Raw genomic sequence first — 16,195 nt, 5'->3', positions numbered from 1 at the left:
CTCTGTAAATCTAGCTCAGCAATTCATTACTTGTAAAACTACTGTGATGAAGTTAGTGCATAATATCCCACAATGAAAAGATCATACAGCCTCTAATTAGCTATGACATTGAGATTAAATTCCAAATGATAAAATAATTGAGTTGTTAGCAGTATTCCTTGTCAGAGGTGTGTCTGAATCAGTCGAGTTATTCTAAAAATGTAATCATAACAAAGGGTGAGCAAATTAAAACACATTAACTTATGTACACATTTTTGACCAGCTTCATGAATTAAAGAACACATATAAGGTAGCACTTTTTAGAACATGTATTTTAGAGACTAAGAAATATGTTATTCACTATTTACCCATTGTGTGAAAATAAGCATTTGCATCATTCTTTCTTCTAGATGAAAGAAGCGGATGAGAGCACGGGGTCTGGAGACGGGCCAGTGAAGTCCGTACGCAAGAGAAGAGTACGAAAGGAATAAACTATATCCAAGTATTTTTAATTCCTGAGCGAGATATTTGGCATTCTAACATCAGTGTGCCAGAGCCGAACTTGAGTCATTCTGTACGTTTCTAATATCTAGCAATGTTATTCTTCCGGACATTTATTTTAGTCTTTCTTTTCAGGGGAAAAAACCACAAAACTTTGAAGTTACCTGGTCTTTGAATTTAGAATAAAAAAGAGTGGCACGTTACTTATCGGATTTAAGAGATTAATATCATTAGAAGTTACCAAGTTTTAAAAGTTGGAGAAAGTTTTGGTTTGTACAGAGCAAAATTGGAAAAATCAAAATTTCCTCTTAAACAGCTGTAGGACGCTATAACAGGTAGTTCTTTAATAAGAATGAGTCTGTGTTCTGTTGTACAGAGCTAAAAACAATAAAGTTTCTGTATGGTTGTTTGATTCTATCCACAACTGAAAGTGTTGTATGCGGCCCCCATTTGCCTAGTTGTGTCAAATTAGAGTCAGGGTCTGTTGCTCACTTATAGATTCCTTTAAAGAGGTGCTTTGTTGACAAGTCAACAAAACAGCGCTGTCTTAAGTGTCATTCAGAGAATCACTGGCTAATAGTGCAGCATATTTTACATTTGAATACAAAGATAATAGGTTCATCAAAATATAATGGTTACAGATGCTTTCTAAGCCTTTGTAATTGTTTTATGCTAGAATGGCTTACCCAACTCAGGAGATTGCTTATGCATACATTGCTCTTGGAAATAAAATTTAAACATTTTTTTTCTTTAAGTTACACCCTCTTTAATAGGTAAATTTTTGAGGGAGGAGCTTTAATTTACTTTTATCTGGTCATTAAGAGATTCTAATCGCAAGTAGATATCAGTCATCATGCTTTGTATTTTTATCTTGCTTTTTTTACTGTCAAATTCAAACTCATTTTAAGTCTCTAGTTTTAAAGCTGCCTCTAAGGTAGAAAGTAGATACTGCTCCTTTTTTTATAATAGTGACCAGAAATCACTGAACGACATTAGAGCGGAGCTGTGTCATTCCTTTTAAAATATTTTAAGAACTTTTTATGTTTGGGTAACAGGTTAGGCCCTTTGGAAGGGGATCCAAATCTTTGAGACCATGGAACGACATTAATACTATTGAGGGAACTTTGTACTAGTTGGGTAATATTTTTGGATTTCTTCATGTACATATACACCCCAACCTGGGCAAACTCCGTCCGACTCAGTTCTCACATGGCCCACTCCCCAGTGGTACCGTTAGAGCACACGTATGGGGAAAACGAGATTTTCGCTTCTCTTTTTACTAAAGTTAAGCCAAACAGCCAGTAATACTATTCGCTCCTTATTATCTCAGAGAGTGAATTGAAAATAAGTGCTTTATTCTCATTGCTGTGTACTGACTTTCATAAACTGGTGGTGGAAGAAAATCTTAATCGTTAACCATATTTTGTGTTTATTTAATACTAACTGAACTTGACACATCTTGCAAGGACTCCCTTTCTTGCTTTATAATTGGGACATCCCAATGAACTAGACATACTGAGTGATTCTAGAGGAAAATGTTTCTGAAAGCAAGCTACTTAAGAAATCCTTGATTTTATGGAAACCTTCTTGCCTGACAAGTGATTTGTATGGGAACATTTTTTCCTAAAGATTTATAAAAGCTTTTTTTACTTTCTTGGTTGCAGATTCATTTAAAATTGAGGGTTTGGTTAAACTCCATGAGCTTGCAGTGGTAGAATCTAAGCAACCTGTTTGACCAGCTCACTGCTCCTTCCTGTGAGGTAGCCGCTGTGGATGTATCATGGCTGATAGGTTTAACCAAAACTGAAACTTTTGTATAAGTATGTGTGCTAGATCCATGCAGGCGATAAAGCCTAGAGTCTTCCTTTTACCACCCTTTTCTGACTTTGTTTAAAATGACTTATATTTTAGTTTTTTTCTCTAATAAAGGAGAAAAACAAGTGTATTTTGCTTTTCTTTATTTTAGTTGGCCTTTTTAGAGGATTTTCAACTTGGCCAGGCTAATGTAGCTTCCTTTTTCTTCAGTATCTTTTTAAGACAGCCTCACTTCCCTTCACTGTTTCTCTAGGAAGACACATATTAGGGTTAGTAGTCTTTTTGAAGGGTCAGGCCACATTTGCAAGAGAGACAGGATGGAACTGCTTATGTGTTACAATTAACCACTAACAGTGAATTTATTGTACGTTAGAAATTTAGAACAGTAATCCAGAAATGGTTTTGTATAGCTTTGTGCCTGTGTTTGGACTTCAGCAGGACTTGGGGATGAACTATCACATGGCTCATTTCAGATAACTATTTCAGTCTCATGCAAATGAATAATAGCATTTCTACATAAGTGTGAATAATCTCATCCCAAATTTTAGCTCCCACGCATTCCCATAGTACACCAGCTGTGAGGAGTTTCGGAAAGAAAATCGTTAATCTAACCTGTTAGATGACAAAGGCTGATGAGAAATTGTGTTTGAGAATGCATTCGGAGTTTGTCTCTGGAAATGCATGGGAGGAGCAGTGGGAGTGTTAGGGAAGGTAGGCAATAGGATGATTGGATCTTTTAACTCCCAGCATAGTATCTTCCCACATAGTTGGTGTTTGTTCAGTGAGTACTGTTGTGCCCGAGTTTTCGCGTCTGAGAGACCACCAAGGAGCCGACACCGATGTAATCACACGAGGGTTTATTTGACAAACTTAAGCTCAGGTCCAAGTGTACCTGACGCGGCGGAGTAGGGACTTGGACCCTGAACCAGACTACAGTCAGAGTTTTTAAAGGCAGAGTAGGGGTGGACTCAGCGGTGGGTGAGGACAAAAGAGGTGTTCAGAAGGGCTATCAGGGTAAAGAAGACGATCAGGATATTGGAGGCCTGGTTATTATCAAGCCAAGGCTGTCTTTCCTTCAAATGAGGCACTAACATGAAGACAGCTGGGAGTTTCCTGGTGGAATGTCACATTCCTCCTATCAAGCGTCCTTGTTAGTGAGATTTAGCACCGGGACATTTGTAAACTGAGGGAGACTCCTGTCTTACAGGATTGTGATTTCTGCAAGTTAACTATTTGTTCACACATACTACCAAGGGGAGAGGAGCGGGTGGAGATGGGGTGCAAAGTGCCAGCTTTTGCTTTGTCAAGTTGGCTGTACTTATGTCAGGGCTAGACTCGAGGTGGGTACAGCTTTGTTTTTCTTGGCCTCCACAAGTACACCTTTATGTTCTTTGGAAAACTTGGAAATATTCTCAAGTTTTTAAAAACTTTAACACTTGGTAAGCCATCTATAAATAATATATAAAATCTAAAACACGGTAAATACATTATACAAGTGATTATAACATAAGACTTTGGCTTCTGTCATCCCTCCTTCCCATCCACCTCCATAATAAGGCAAATTGAATCCAAAGGCCAACCTAAAGTTCTTGTTATGGTAACTTTGTGTTTAAATGGCATGAAGTCTCTATGATTTAAGAGAAAGAAACTGCAGTTTTTTCAGCTAGAGTAGCTGAAAGACTGTTTAGTCATTCTCTCTGCCAATTCTCAAACAAATTTGAATGTAATCACATTTTCTGCTCTTTCATGATTTGCTAGTGGTGTTAACTAAAGTATTCTCTTGGTCTTCACTGGTAATTTTGTTTCAGCGCTGAAGAAATACCCTCGGACAACCACTAGAGGGTGTTAACTCCAGAGGGAAAAACTGGGGAAAGTGACAAAAGGTTTTACTTTCTTCAGAAACTTCTTCTTTTTTTTTTTTTTTCTTCAGAAACTTCTTAAGATAGTTTTACTTTGCTTTGGACCACAAAGTTAATTTTGATTCTGTAATTCACCTCTCATTTTTCTTTTGGAAGAAGGACACACTCAATGAAGAAGAGTATTGGACAGGTTTAGAAATGTGACCTTATAAACTGGTGGCAGCTCCATGCTTAGATGATTTTGGTAACTTTTCTGCAAAAATTTTTGTTGCAAAAAAAAAAATCTGTGAAAAGCTAAAGTGCTTTCATGTTTAACACAAAAATTTGGCAGCCAAACCTGACCTGACAGGACTTTATCATACTTAGTATTAAATTCACATATTTGTTACAAAAATGTTAATGTATTTGATTACATTACATGTACTCAAACCATAGTTTTGATTACATGCCCCAAAACATAGTCAAATATTTTATGTAATCTGAAAAATTCCATATTCTAAAACATCTGGTCCCCAGAATTCCAGATAAGGGATTGTGCTCTCTAGGTAATCTACTATAAATCAAGTCCAAAGGGAATATAAAGAGGACAAATTCTGGATGGAATGCTATTATCAATATTGAGGGAAGTCCTACTAGGGGAGAGGTGGTTGAAGAAAGAGATGTGCTGATTTTCCTGTCAACCGTCTTTCCGCCAGCATTGAGAGCTAGAAGTGTTAAAAAATTATTGATACTTGTTAAAACAGTGAGGAAGACTTTATTCTAGCTACTACAATTAGTGCCAAAAACTATCACAGTAGAGGAGAGATAGTTCGCTCAATCCCAAATTCAGCAAAGACAGCTGGGATTTAAAGTCAGTGAGCAAAATCAGGGGAGAGGGAAAATAAGGAGACATCAAGGGTAGAGGAATGCTTGTTAAACTGATTTAACGCCGAAAACCACAGTGATCAGATGCCGAGGGTGGGGAAATTCTAAACTGACTTAACAGGGTTCTTTCGAAAACTGGCATAGTCAGGCCGGAGACAGGGCGAATGATGAGGTCCAGTCGAAAAGAAGGCTCAGAAGAGCCTGGTTAAAGTTTGGTCCCAGAGAGATTCTGTCTCAGAAGCTAGACACAGTCCCTGTGCATACTGTTGACCATCTATCTATATTTCCAATATAGACATTGATAATCTGAAGTGAGATACTGTCATAAGGAAAACAAAACATATAGCATTGGCTTACCATTCACATGACAAGCAGGTGGACTTGGATTTCAGTTAACATTTTGTCACCTACTGAGTTGACAGCTCCATGGGTAACAGGTGGAAAAATCAGGATGTGAAATGCATTGCCTGGTCCTTGATGTTTTTAGCAAGGCATCACAAGAAAGAACTGGCCAGTCTCGCAAGTGGAGATGGAATAGAGAAGCATCAGATATTAGGAACCTCAGAGGATTAGAGAATCCCAAGTGTTTCTGTACCCTTCTGTACCAAAAAAGGTCTAAGGCTGTTTCTTTTTGAGGTGTGGGAGGCTGAGGGGGACACCCAGCAAGACCTGTCACCTGGTAAACCAAACAAAGGGCTCCATCCCTGCCTTAAGGACCTGGGTGTTAGCACTTCCAGTGCAGTTTTATTTTCAGTTGGTCACAAGGTAGCCTCCACTAAAGAGGCACGGTCCTGTGATGAAAAAAGCATACTTTGAGAATTTGGTCTAGAAAAGTGCTTGACTGTGATTCCTAACAGGTGGAACTAGAAACAGAATTTTCGAGGGAATTTTACTGCCAAAAAAATGTGAGCTTGGCCTTAAAACAATGGGCACCAAAAACAATGGGCACCAAACTCATGCCAGCAATAAGTGCGCTATTTTCACAATTCTCATAGAGGGCATGTTCCCAGCCTCCATTTCAGAGAAGAACTTTCCAGAGTGGAAGCCACTGAGGGTAATGAACAAGTGAGTCCCCTGCCAGAGAGCAGAATCAGGGTCTGATCAAGGTTGTTTTGGGGGGTTTTGTTTTTTGTTTTGTTTTGTCAGAGACAGCACAAGCAGGGGAGCATCAGGCAGAGGGAAAAGTAGGCTCCCTGCAAGGCCAATGCAGGACTCCATCCCAGGACTCTGGGATCACGAGTCTGAGCCAAAAGTCAGACTCTTGCTTTTAACCAACTGAACCACCCAGGTGTCCCAAGGAACTTCTTTATCATCAAGGACACTCTTCTCAGGGTTTCCCAGAAATATCCCCACAGTTGCTTTGAATCAATATATGTTTCCCTTTATTCCATTTTCCAAGTTTAGGGTTTTTATTTGGGTTTCCTGTCCTTACCACACTATTCTAAATGGGCAGAGGTGAGGGTGTGAGCAAATAATTTGCCCATCAGTTTAGGCATCAGACTATTAGAAGCCACATCCACAACTGATGAACCTTAATGGAGATCCTGAATTCTTGAGTTTCATCAGTAGGAGGGGTTGAGTATGTTCTGTGCATGGGAAGGTTGTGCACAGAAACTTAACAGCAAGAGAAAAATGCAGTGGCTGCTAGTTGGTACCCAGATCCTCCATGTGCTTTTATGGTAAGAGAGTTGAAGCTGGAATATGGCTTCCAGCCAAAGACTACATTTCTCAGCTCCTGCAATCTAGTTGTAATTAAGTCTCCACACCACTGGAATATAAGAAATGCCATTTCCGGGCAGGCCTAACCCTTAAAACCTTGCATATGTGTCTCATGCAGTTTCTCCTTAAATTAGAATAGTGATTAGAGTGACTTCGAAGCCATGGTCGAAAATGGCAGAGCTACCCTCAAGTTCCTGAATCATTATGTGAAACAAAGCCTGACAGCTTGAAATGTTTAACCTCAAGACCCTTAGCTAGGAAACAGAAACTTCTATATTTTATTAGTGTATCTCTTGTTATAGGAGCTTAGCCTAACCTAAATGTTACAACCATGTTTCCCCCGGCAATCTTGGATCGCTCTCTGAATTCTTTGCTTTTATTTTAAAAAATTAATGTAGAATACCCTGTAACATTTGTTTTAATAAAAATATTCCCCTACACGTACAGTAACTAGTACTTAAATAAGATATGCTACTTACCCTGTGGCTTTGACCAACCCTGCATATACCTATATACCATTATACACACCACAGTTACTATATTAACACATACACAATCTCTGAAACAGCTTTTTATTAAACAGCAAAGCAAAATTGCAACACAATTTTAAGTGTTTGTAGATTAGGTCACAAAACGGATGCAAAATATTTGCAGTGTAACTATTATATTTATACAGCTAAAGTCATTCATTGACTCATACACCAATACAAACATAAGATTATTCCAGGATTAAAAGTAGCCCAAATCTAACAACCAAAACAGTATTAGAGGATCTCTTCCTATTTAACATTTTAACATTACTTCCGATACTAATTTTCTTACCAGATGGAATCTACAAACTAAATTTTTAGAAACTGTCAGAGTGACTAAAATTCTGCAAACCAAGTAGTTGGGTTTACAGAAAATTCTGGGAGAAGTAGTGAGATTAAAATACTGAGAAAATATCATCTAGTATACATGTAAAACTCCCTCATTTTATTCATGATTCGGATTCTAATACACTCTGAAGGGATTCTGCAAAAGTTGATCTGCTGGGTGCTACAAAGAAACATTAAGACTAAACTCTTAGAAACTATTCTCTTTCAGATGTGGTTGACATAAGGTTAGTCACATTTAATCTACTCTCTCAGATCTAGTCTGTGTCAGGGATCACACAAATCTGGAGTAAAAACATTTTGGAGTTGTTTACTACAGTTTGCTAATTATCTTTTCAATCCTATTCATATTTTTCTCAAAATTTTCTATTCCAAACATATAACCAGAGCTCATCTTTTCAGATATTAAGTGGGTTGTTTTGTGCAAAAGGTAGGTTTTAACAACCAAACCTTCCCAATTTGACAATTCAGTTGCAAAGAAAAGTCTTCATACTTACAGCCTCTGTTTTCAACTGATTAAAGAGAAACCAACAATCCTATCTTATTACTATGACAAGCCCTAACTGAGAAAGTATCGCATTTTAGTTTAAGTTTCAACAATTCAAGCTCAGGTTACTCTCACAGATGATTAACTATTAAAATTACTTTTACAAATGTAAAACCAATTTTCTCCTTAAGGGAAAGGAAATGGGAAGGAAGAAGCGAATGGAGAAGAGGCACAACATGGTGGACAGGGTACATAAAGCTGTGCGTTCAGTACATGATTTTGGTCACTTTTCACAACATGGTGGTTATTTTCTTGTATTTCTTACTATGCCTATGTCTTTATCTATTATTATAGATAAAAGACAGTGCTAAACCTATAAATCAAATTTGATAAAACATTCAAGTTTCATAAATATATGCATTTCTAATTATAAAGTCTCTACAATACATTTGCACGTTTTCATAGACTATTATACGCAAACTCATGAAGTCTTCTGTTATGCTCTTAATTTTGCCTAGATCTGACATTATCTTCATAAATATTCAATTAAGCCACAAACAAAAGTACTATAACTTTTAAAATCTATCCAGGTTTTAAAGAAAAAAAGATCAGCAGCAATTCAATAAAACAGAAGGGATGTAAATCCCTTACTTTCTTTTGCTTTTTGTGTCAGTTGTTTGAAAAACACTAGAAGCTGACATGAGGTTTTCTATATATTGTCCAAGAACTTGGTTTTCTGATTTTAGCTTCAGATTTTCTTCCTTAACTGCATCTACTCTTGCAGAGAGGTCTATATTTAAAAAAAAAAAAAAAAAAAAGTCCAGTATCAATAAAATGATGCCAATGACTCCATATTATACAAGACTTAGGATTCATTCTTAAAAGAGATAACACGATCTTTAAATTTTCTGCTTTTAAATTCAGGTAACTTTAGAAATTAAGGTAAACAAAGTAAACTGAATGCAAGTTAATAGCCAAAATTCTTAAAAAGAGATTTCATATTAAACTAAATGTTGGTAAATGGCATCTATGTGGAGTAGTTATTTCTTGAAATTGTTATTTCCATAAGATACAAACTTGGTTTTTAATATGTGAATTTTGGTTCATGTCTTATCAACATTAAAAAAAAAAAATCTTTGTTAGAAATGCTTAAGAAAACATGGCAGGCAAATACAACTCAATTTATACATTGGATACATTGGATTTATACATTGGGTATAGGTCAGTTGCCAAGAAATTGAGCATTTTGTATTTTTACATTAGCAAGAAATTCAAAAGTTCTTAATGATCAAATAAAACATTATCTTCATTCATTCATTCATTTAACAACTAAGTATTGGGGCCTTTTAAGAGCCAGGCACTATTCTAGAGACAACACTAACAAAAGTCCTTGCCCTCACAGAGCTTATATTCTAATGTACATGTGGACACATGTACATTTGCAAAGCCCCAAGTAGGGGTCAAGAGAAAAAAGAAGGGTATGAGTTGCAGGAACCAAAAGGGAAGTTGTCTTTTTAATATAGTATGGTCAGTGATATTCTGATAGAGGGAATTGACCAGACTTAAAAGAAATGAGGGAATGAGCCATACAGAATGCAAACAACCTAAGCAGAGAACAAACAGAATAGCAACCACTAAGACCCTCAGTAGAAGCTTGCTGAAAGAATGGCAAGAAAGTCAGTGTCTGAGGTAGACTGAATGAGGCAGAGTGTGACATGACTGATTCTGAAAGGTATAAGGAGGTAAAATTAACTGTGAAATGGGAAGCCAGTGCAATGACATGATCTGCTCACCCTGCTGTTTAAAAAGAAAAAGAAAAAAAAAAAACCCAAAAAACAAAAAACACACAACACAACCTCTTAATTTCATCAAAAACCAAGATATTTCAGTGGTAGTATTAATTTCATGCAAGACATTTAGGAAATGAAAAAACTCAGATCAATTCACTTTTAATCTCTGAAGCTAAAACATTTTTAAAGTAAAAACTTTAAAGTTCTTGCAAAGTATATGCCTTATTAAAGTGGACTTAGTAATATCTCTGTGCAGGGGTTTAAGGGGCTCTCATGTAATAAACAGCATTACATTAACCCTGGAGGGATGCACAGGAACACTATTTGACTTTCTTATTGAAGCGCATTTGTTCTTTAAAATCAACAGCCAAAGCTGCAGGGAGGAGGGAACAGAAACTATTGAAATCGACTTTGAAGCTTATACTTTAAAAACTGGGGGCATGATAAGGAAATTAAGCAGAACAAATGCTTACAATTTCAACTAACTGGATATTGTTCAAGAAAACTACAAAATGGAAGCAAACCTTCAAGTGTGTGTTGAAGTTCCAACACTTGATTAATAAGTCGTGTTTTCTCCTCCAGTTCCACCTGATTTTCAGCATCCACTGCTGTAATACAAAGGTTCAGATTTACTAGTAATTAACATTAGGTACTATTTGTGTAGCACAGCACTTAAAGATATGCAAAATGTTTTATATCCATTGTCTTACTTGACTTAAGAGGCCTGGAAAGGAAGAAATTAGATGCCCACAAGGCAGATAAGGACACCAAGGTGAAGATAAAGGATTTTGTCATTATCAACCCTTTCTAGAACTAGAGAGGTTATAAATATAGCCAAATCCAAGCATTCTAAATATTGCTTCTCTGTTCTTTCCATTGCTTAAGCCAAAAGCATCCACAAAACCAGGAACTCACAAAAAGGGGAAATAAGCACATACCATCCATATCGGCATTCATCATCTTGGGTAACAAGTTTTTGGGCCTTGGGTACAAAATCCTTGATGAATGGTCTGCAATAACAGAAAGTTAGAAACAGACACATACAGCAATAAAATACCACTATACATTTTAAAAAATTTTTAAAGGAGAAAATGATCAAAGTTATGGAAGAACAAATATAAAATATTAGAAATTTTAAATATGTTATCTTCTTGGAAAGCGATATGGTAATAAATCATGCTCATGAAAACACTTCAATATTTTTTACTCAGGAATTTTGCTCTTGGAAATTTAGCCTAAGGAAAATTACAAAGAAGGAAAAAATTATATGCATAAAATTTTCACTTCAACCTTATTTACAACCCACGAAACTGGAAACAATATGAACTGTCCATTCAGTGTCTGGTTAATTGCTGTAGTTTCTAATCGAGTGGCTACTAAAAATAATCATGATGACTATAACATGGAAGAATGTTTACAAAATTGTGTGTTCACTGATGTAAATTATGTAAAATATACATAAATACAAATAAAGAGAACAGCAAAATGAAAAAAGCTCTTATGTTAAGGATGATGATAGGGATGAAGACAAATCTCTTAAAAATATTTTTCCTTTTAAAGTATTACCTTATACATACTGTTTAATATTTTTTATTGATAAGTTCAAGAGAAAAATACTAGTTACCTGAAACACTAAAATGGGAAAAATGAAAAAATATCAACTTGTTACCTTCTGGTTATGGTTAAAACAGATTAAATAGGATGTGTATAAGTAAATAAATATTAATATTTTACTGTTTCTATAAAAGATTCTAAAATAGTGGGGCACCTGGGTGGCTCAGTCGGTTAAGCATCTAACTCTTGATTTCGGCTCAGGTCATGATCTCAGGGTCCTGAGACTGAGCCCCATGTTGGGCTCCACAATTAGCTCAAAGTCTGCTTAAGATTCTAACTCTGCGCCCACCCACAGGCATGCTTAAATAAAAAAAATTTTTTTAAAGTTTCCAAAATACTAAAGCATAAAATTCCTGTGAAATGTGTTCTGCTCTATAGCTAACGTTCATTTCATATTCAGTGTGCTCAAGATTTTTAAATAAACCAGATTATTGCTGGAAACAGATTTGTAAACAATCTAATCTACTCACTGAAGCAGTGAGTAGACAGGTATAGACCTGCCAATATTACTACTTTTTCAACAAATTATTTATAGAGCACCTACTATACCAAGGCACTCTTATGCCTCTGTATGCTAATTAGTAGAACCCAGATCCTACTGAACAGGATGTCTATATTCTAGAACCAGAATCTTAAGAGTTATTAGTGTATTGAGTATTCCCTCACAGTTTCGGTTGTTAAATTGTGTGACAATTCAGATACTTGCATGAACATGGAGATAAAATGCTCAGTGTACGTATACATAAACTACCTCTGAAATAAGAGATCACTTGTTGGTCTAAAGAAGAAAGACATTTAACATCCCTTACATGGCATTATTAAAGACTTCACTAGCTACAAATGGTATAAAATTGACCTAATGCTTAATAAAAATCTACTGAGTCCTCTAGCATCTTTCTACTTATCTAGCATTAGAGCTGCTCTCCCTCAAATTGTTTTCACATGTTTTTAATCCTCAAGTTCTTTGTACTTTGGAGAAAGTTCACACATATATATGTGATATAATATGTACATATTATATACATAGTACATCTGCATTATACATATGTAATATAATGTACATAATATGTAAGATACATATAAACTTTTTCTGATGCAACACCCAAAAGCAAACGTGATCTTGAGAGTACTTAGCAACAACAGCCTGCAGCTTGGCTATTTCTGCTGTTAAATAATACACAAAAGGTACTTCAAAATTCTGACATTTAGTGGTTTTAAGAATACAGCTCAAACAAAATTTTCATGACAGCTGAGAAGAGTTATAAGATACAAAAGCAAAGCAACAGATAATCATGCAATCAATGCATGACTTTGAAATCAAGTTTAATATAGGGATGTGGAATACTTCTTTGGTCTATGTTTCAGTCTAATACTAAAATTAAACCAAAAAGTCTTATACAAAGGTAAAGTGCTCCAAATTGATCAGTGTAATAATGAGGCCAGTTTCTGAAATTTTGGCCACATGTAACCCAAACAATGGAAAATCTATGTGTGGCTTATCAACAGTTTGACTTCATCTGAAAAAAATGAAAGAACAAAAGGCAGAAAAATGGAATGGAAGGGGCTTATTAGAGGAAAAATGAAACTTAGAAACACACACAGAAAACTGGGGTGGAGGCAAGAGCACAAAAGCCTGGTGGGCACAAGACAGTGCTAGGAGATATATAACAAAACCCAAGAGAACACTATACACATCACAGTCTATGTAAGATAGCCTCCATGAGTGTACAGCACAAAATCTGTCCAACTCTAGGTGGCAGCCCTGGGCAAAAGGGTATTCATGACTCTTCAATGAAGCAGACAAGAGCACTGCTGGCTGCTTCTCCACAGCAACAACAAAGACAAACAGTAATTTTATTATTCTGACGGGATTAAACAGGCTGGCCTCAAAATGCTATTCTTGCATATATTCAAGGTCTTCCAGTAAATTTAGAGTAACAGACTGATTTTATAAGGTCAGAAGGTTCATTGAACTCTTTTATCAAAGTATTTTAGCCACAGGTTTTATTTTCTTCCAAAATACAGTCAATCCTAAAACCTCACAATGTCTACATTAGCACAGGTACTTTGTCATAATATGCACTTAATACCAGACTGAGTTTTTCAACTATAAAATCTTTTTCTCAGTCTATATTTGCTATCACATCAATTCAATTTCATGTGAAATGTACTTTTAAGAGTTCATTTTCGGGGCATCAGGGTGGCTCAGGTGGTTAAGCGTACTACTCTTGATCTCAGCGCAGGTCTTTATCTCAGGGTCCTGACTTCAAGCCTGGTACTGGGCTCCATGTTGGGAACGGAGCCTACTTAATAAAAAAAAAAAAAAAGAAAAAGAAAAAGAAAATCTAGACCAAAGTATCTCTAGCATGAGGACACTGAAATGAGTGTGGGGTGTTAAGGCTGATCTGTTTATTCTAAAGCTGCCTTCACTCCGAAATAGATATGGTTCTTGAAGATCTGTCAACTCTGACCTAAGCCTAGGTTGGATCTTAAACGCTTTTCTCAAATTACAGTACGTTCTGGTGCCTATCTTCATCTGGCCTTGGTGGGGAGAAGAGAATCTAGAATTATTTTGATAGTATAAGTCCAGGAAGCAAAAAGTGCAGAGAGAACAAGAGTCAGGAAGTGTGACAAACATTAGGATGGATCCATTTTCCATGCCCACACTTCTGTGATCAAAGACTACTCTTTTACCAAAGGAGAACTCTACCTTCTCTTATAGTATCCTGAATAGTACCACTGTTAAGCAGTTTAGCACAGTGATAAAGGACATAAATTTATATTACCTGGATTTAAATCCTAGCTCTGCTATTTATAAGCTCTGAAATCTTGAGCAAGGTTAACATCTCAGCCTCAGTTTCCTTATCTGTAAAATGATAAAAGTATGTACCTCACATTTTTGTTTTAAGAATAAGTTGAAATGTACGGTACTTTCAATGATACCTCATAATGTTAGCTATTATCTCCTCTACCTTTTGGCTCTAACTCAGGCCACAAAAAGTTTTGGTAAAATCACCTGGTCTAGCCACTTCATTTTACAAACAAACAGAGACCAAATAATGGCTTACCCAAAATCACAAAAGTAGTCACTGACAGAGCCAAGACTACTAGGCTAGTTGTTTTCCATCACACCGCCACAGGAATGCTCACCTCTGAGACCTAAGATTTTGACTTTTTCCTGATACCCACCCAACTTGTTTGCATCTAAAACTGATTTTCATGTCATCCACTTATTAGTGAATAAGACTACTAAAATAATGTCATTGTTGATTAACATACTAAATGCTTCACATATATTATTAGTTCATCAAATCAACAGAAGGGCATTGTAATTTATATTCGTGGGTACTGTACCTCAGAAAGGCTACGTATCTGCCTTAGACTTCACAGCCAATTTTGTACCAAGATGCTGAAAGCAGGTCTAACTATGAAGTCCCTGTTTTTTCCATTGTATAATGGAAATACAGCCCTAATCTATGTGTGCCAAATATTTTTGCAGTCTTTGATGTTAAATTCCTTTGACATTTTACTAAGCAACTAAAGATAAATTTTATTCCATTCACGGCGCATCCACTTTCAACTTGGTCTGTCTGTTCAGGCCTGTTCAAGTTTTGCATTGTTCTGGCTAGATAAATCCAGTTTCAGATCCCACAGGATTAAGAAATTCACTGGCCAAAGGAGGACAGGAACGGAAGGTGGATCCCCAGAGAATGGCTAGCTATAGTGAATTTAATCGAGGAGTACAGCCACAGAATACACAAGCATAGCTTTGGATCATCAGGTACAGACAGCGCCGGGCACATAGCACAGCAGGTCCTTAACATTGTTACGTCATAGTAGTGGAATCGATACATTGTATAACAAAAGTCCTGCCTTTCCAAAGGCATCCTCTTTCTCCTTTTCAATCCTAACTCCCCAAAACTTGCTGGGCAGGATCCTTGAGGGAAGCCCAAGTAGAAACTAACCGGGAGCTCCTTTCGGCGCCAGGAAAGCTGTCGCCAGCCCTTATTTTACCGCTCGCTCGCCACCCTCCCCGCCTCGGCGTCCTCTCCTCCCACCTCCCGGGCTCTCCGCAGAGCAGCCACGGACTAGTCCCGGCGTGCCAGGCCCATCCTGCCCAAGCATCCCTCTGCAGTCCCAGTTCAGGGCGGGAGGCTGGACAGCGGCCTTCGACTCAGAAGAGGCGCGAGAAGGCGGCGGGGGGGTCCGCCTAACGGACGCGAGCAGCCCCTCCCCAAAGGAACCCAATAATAAGATGAGAAGAAGGTTACGCAGGGGCTCTGCAGGGAGTCAGGCCTGAAGCGCCCACCAAATGCCCGGGCCCGAAGCCGCTCTTCCTGGGCGCCTGGTGCGCCGGGCCGCGTCCAGCCCTCCCGCCCCCCATTCCACCCCACTCCCCAGGCGCTGTACCGGAGTCGCAACTCCAGTCGCCCGGGGCCAGGCCCTCCGCGGCCCTTGACAGCCCTCACCTGCCGTTGAAGGAGCCAGGAGTGGGAGGGAGCGGGAAGACGCCTCAGGCCCCAACTCTTGGACCAACCGGTATCGGCAGCTCCGCCCTCTGCGTCCACAGAGCCTGCGCCGTGTCGGGAGTCCCGCCCTGTCCCTCCCCGTCCCGCGCCGTGGCCCACCAATCCCCACTCAAGAAGACACGCCTGCGCATTAGCTGTACGACGCCCCAATCGTCCTTTGTCA

General features: G+C 37.9%; 2 protein-coding genes across 2 annotated transcripts in view; one reads left to right on the top strand and one right to left on the bottom strand.

Annotated features, from left to right (window-relative positions):
• The window catches only part of CLGN (calmegin), a 59,781-nt gene extending 57,407 nt beyond the window's left edge, over positions 1–2,374 (top strand). Inside the window, exon 15 of the mRNA XM_032333461.1 lies at positions 390–2,374. Within this exon, the coding sequence (XP_032189352.1) occupies positions 390–470 (81 nt within the window). The 3' untranslated portion in view covers positions 471–2,374. The remainder of the gene's footprint in view (positions 1–389) is intronic.
• Positions 2,375–7,292: 4,918 nt separating this feature from the next.
• Positions 7,293–16,178, bottom strand: SCOC (short coiled-coil protein). The gene is given in 5 exon segments (XM_032333460.1): positions 7,293–8,889; positions 10,414–10,497; positions 10,828–10,899; positions 15,973–16,129; positions 16,131–16,178. Coding segments are annotated over 5 exon segments (489 nt in total). The 5' UTR covers positions 16,164–16,178; the 3' UTR covers positions 7,293–8,746.
• Between the last annotated feature and the right edge of the window lie 17 nt (positions 16,179–16,195).

Source organism: Mustela erminea, chromosome 2 (assembly GCF_009829155.1).
Source record: "Mustela erminea isolate mMusErm1 chromosome 2, mMusErm1.Pri, whole genome shotgun sequence".
NCBI lineage: Eukaryota > Metazoa > Chordata > Mammalia > Carnivora > Mustelidae > Mustela > Mustela erminea.
Note: the sequence above shows the minus strand (reverse complement) of the source record. Positions and strands in the feature narration are given on the sequence as shown.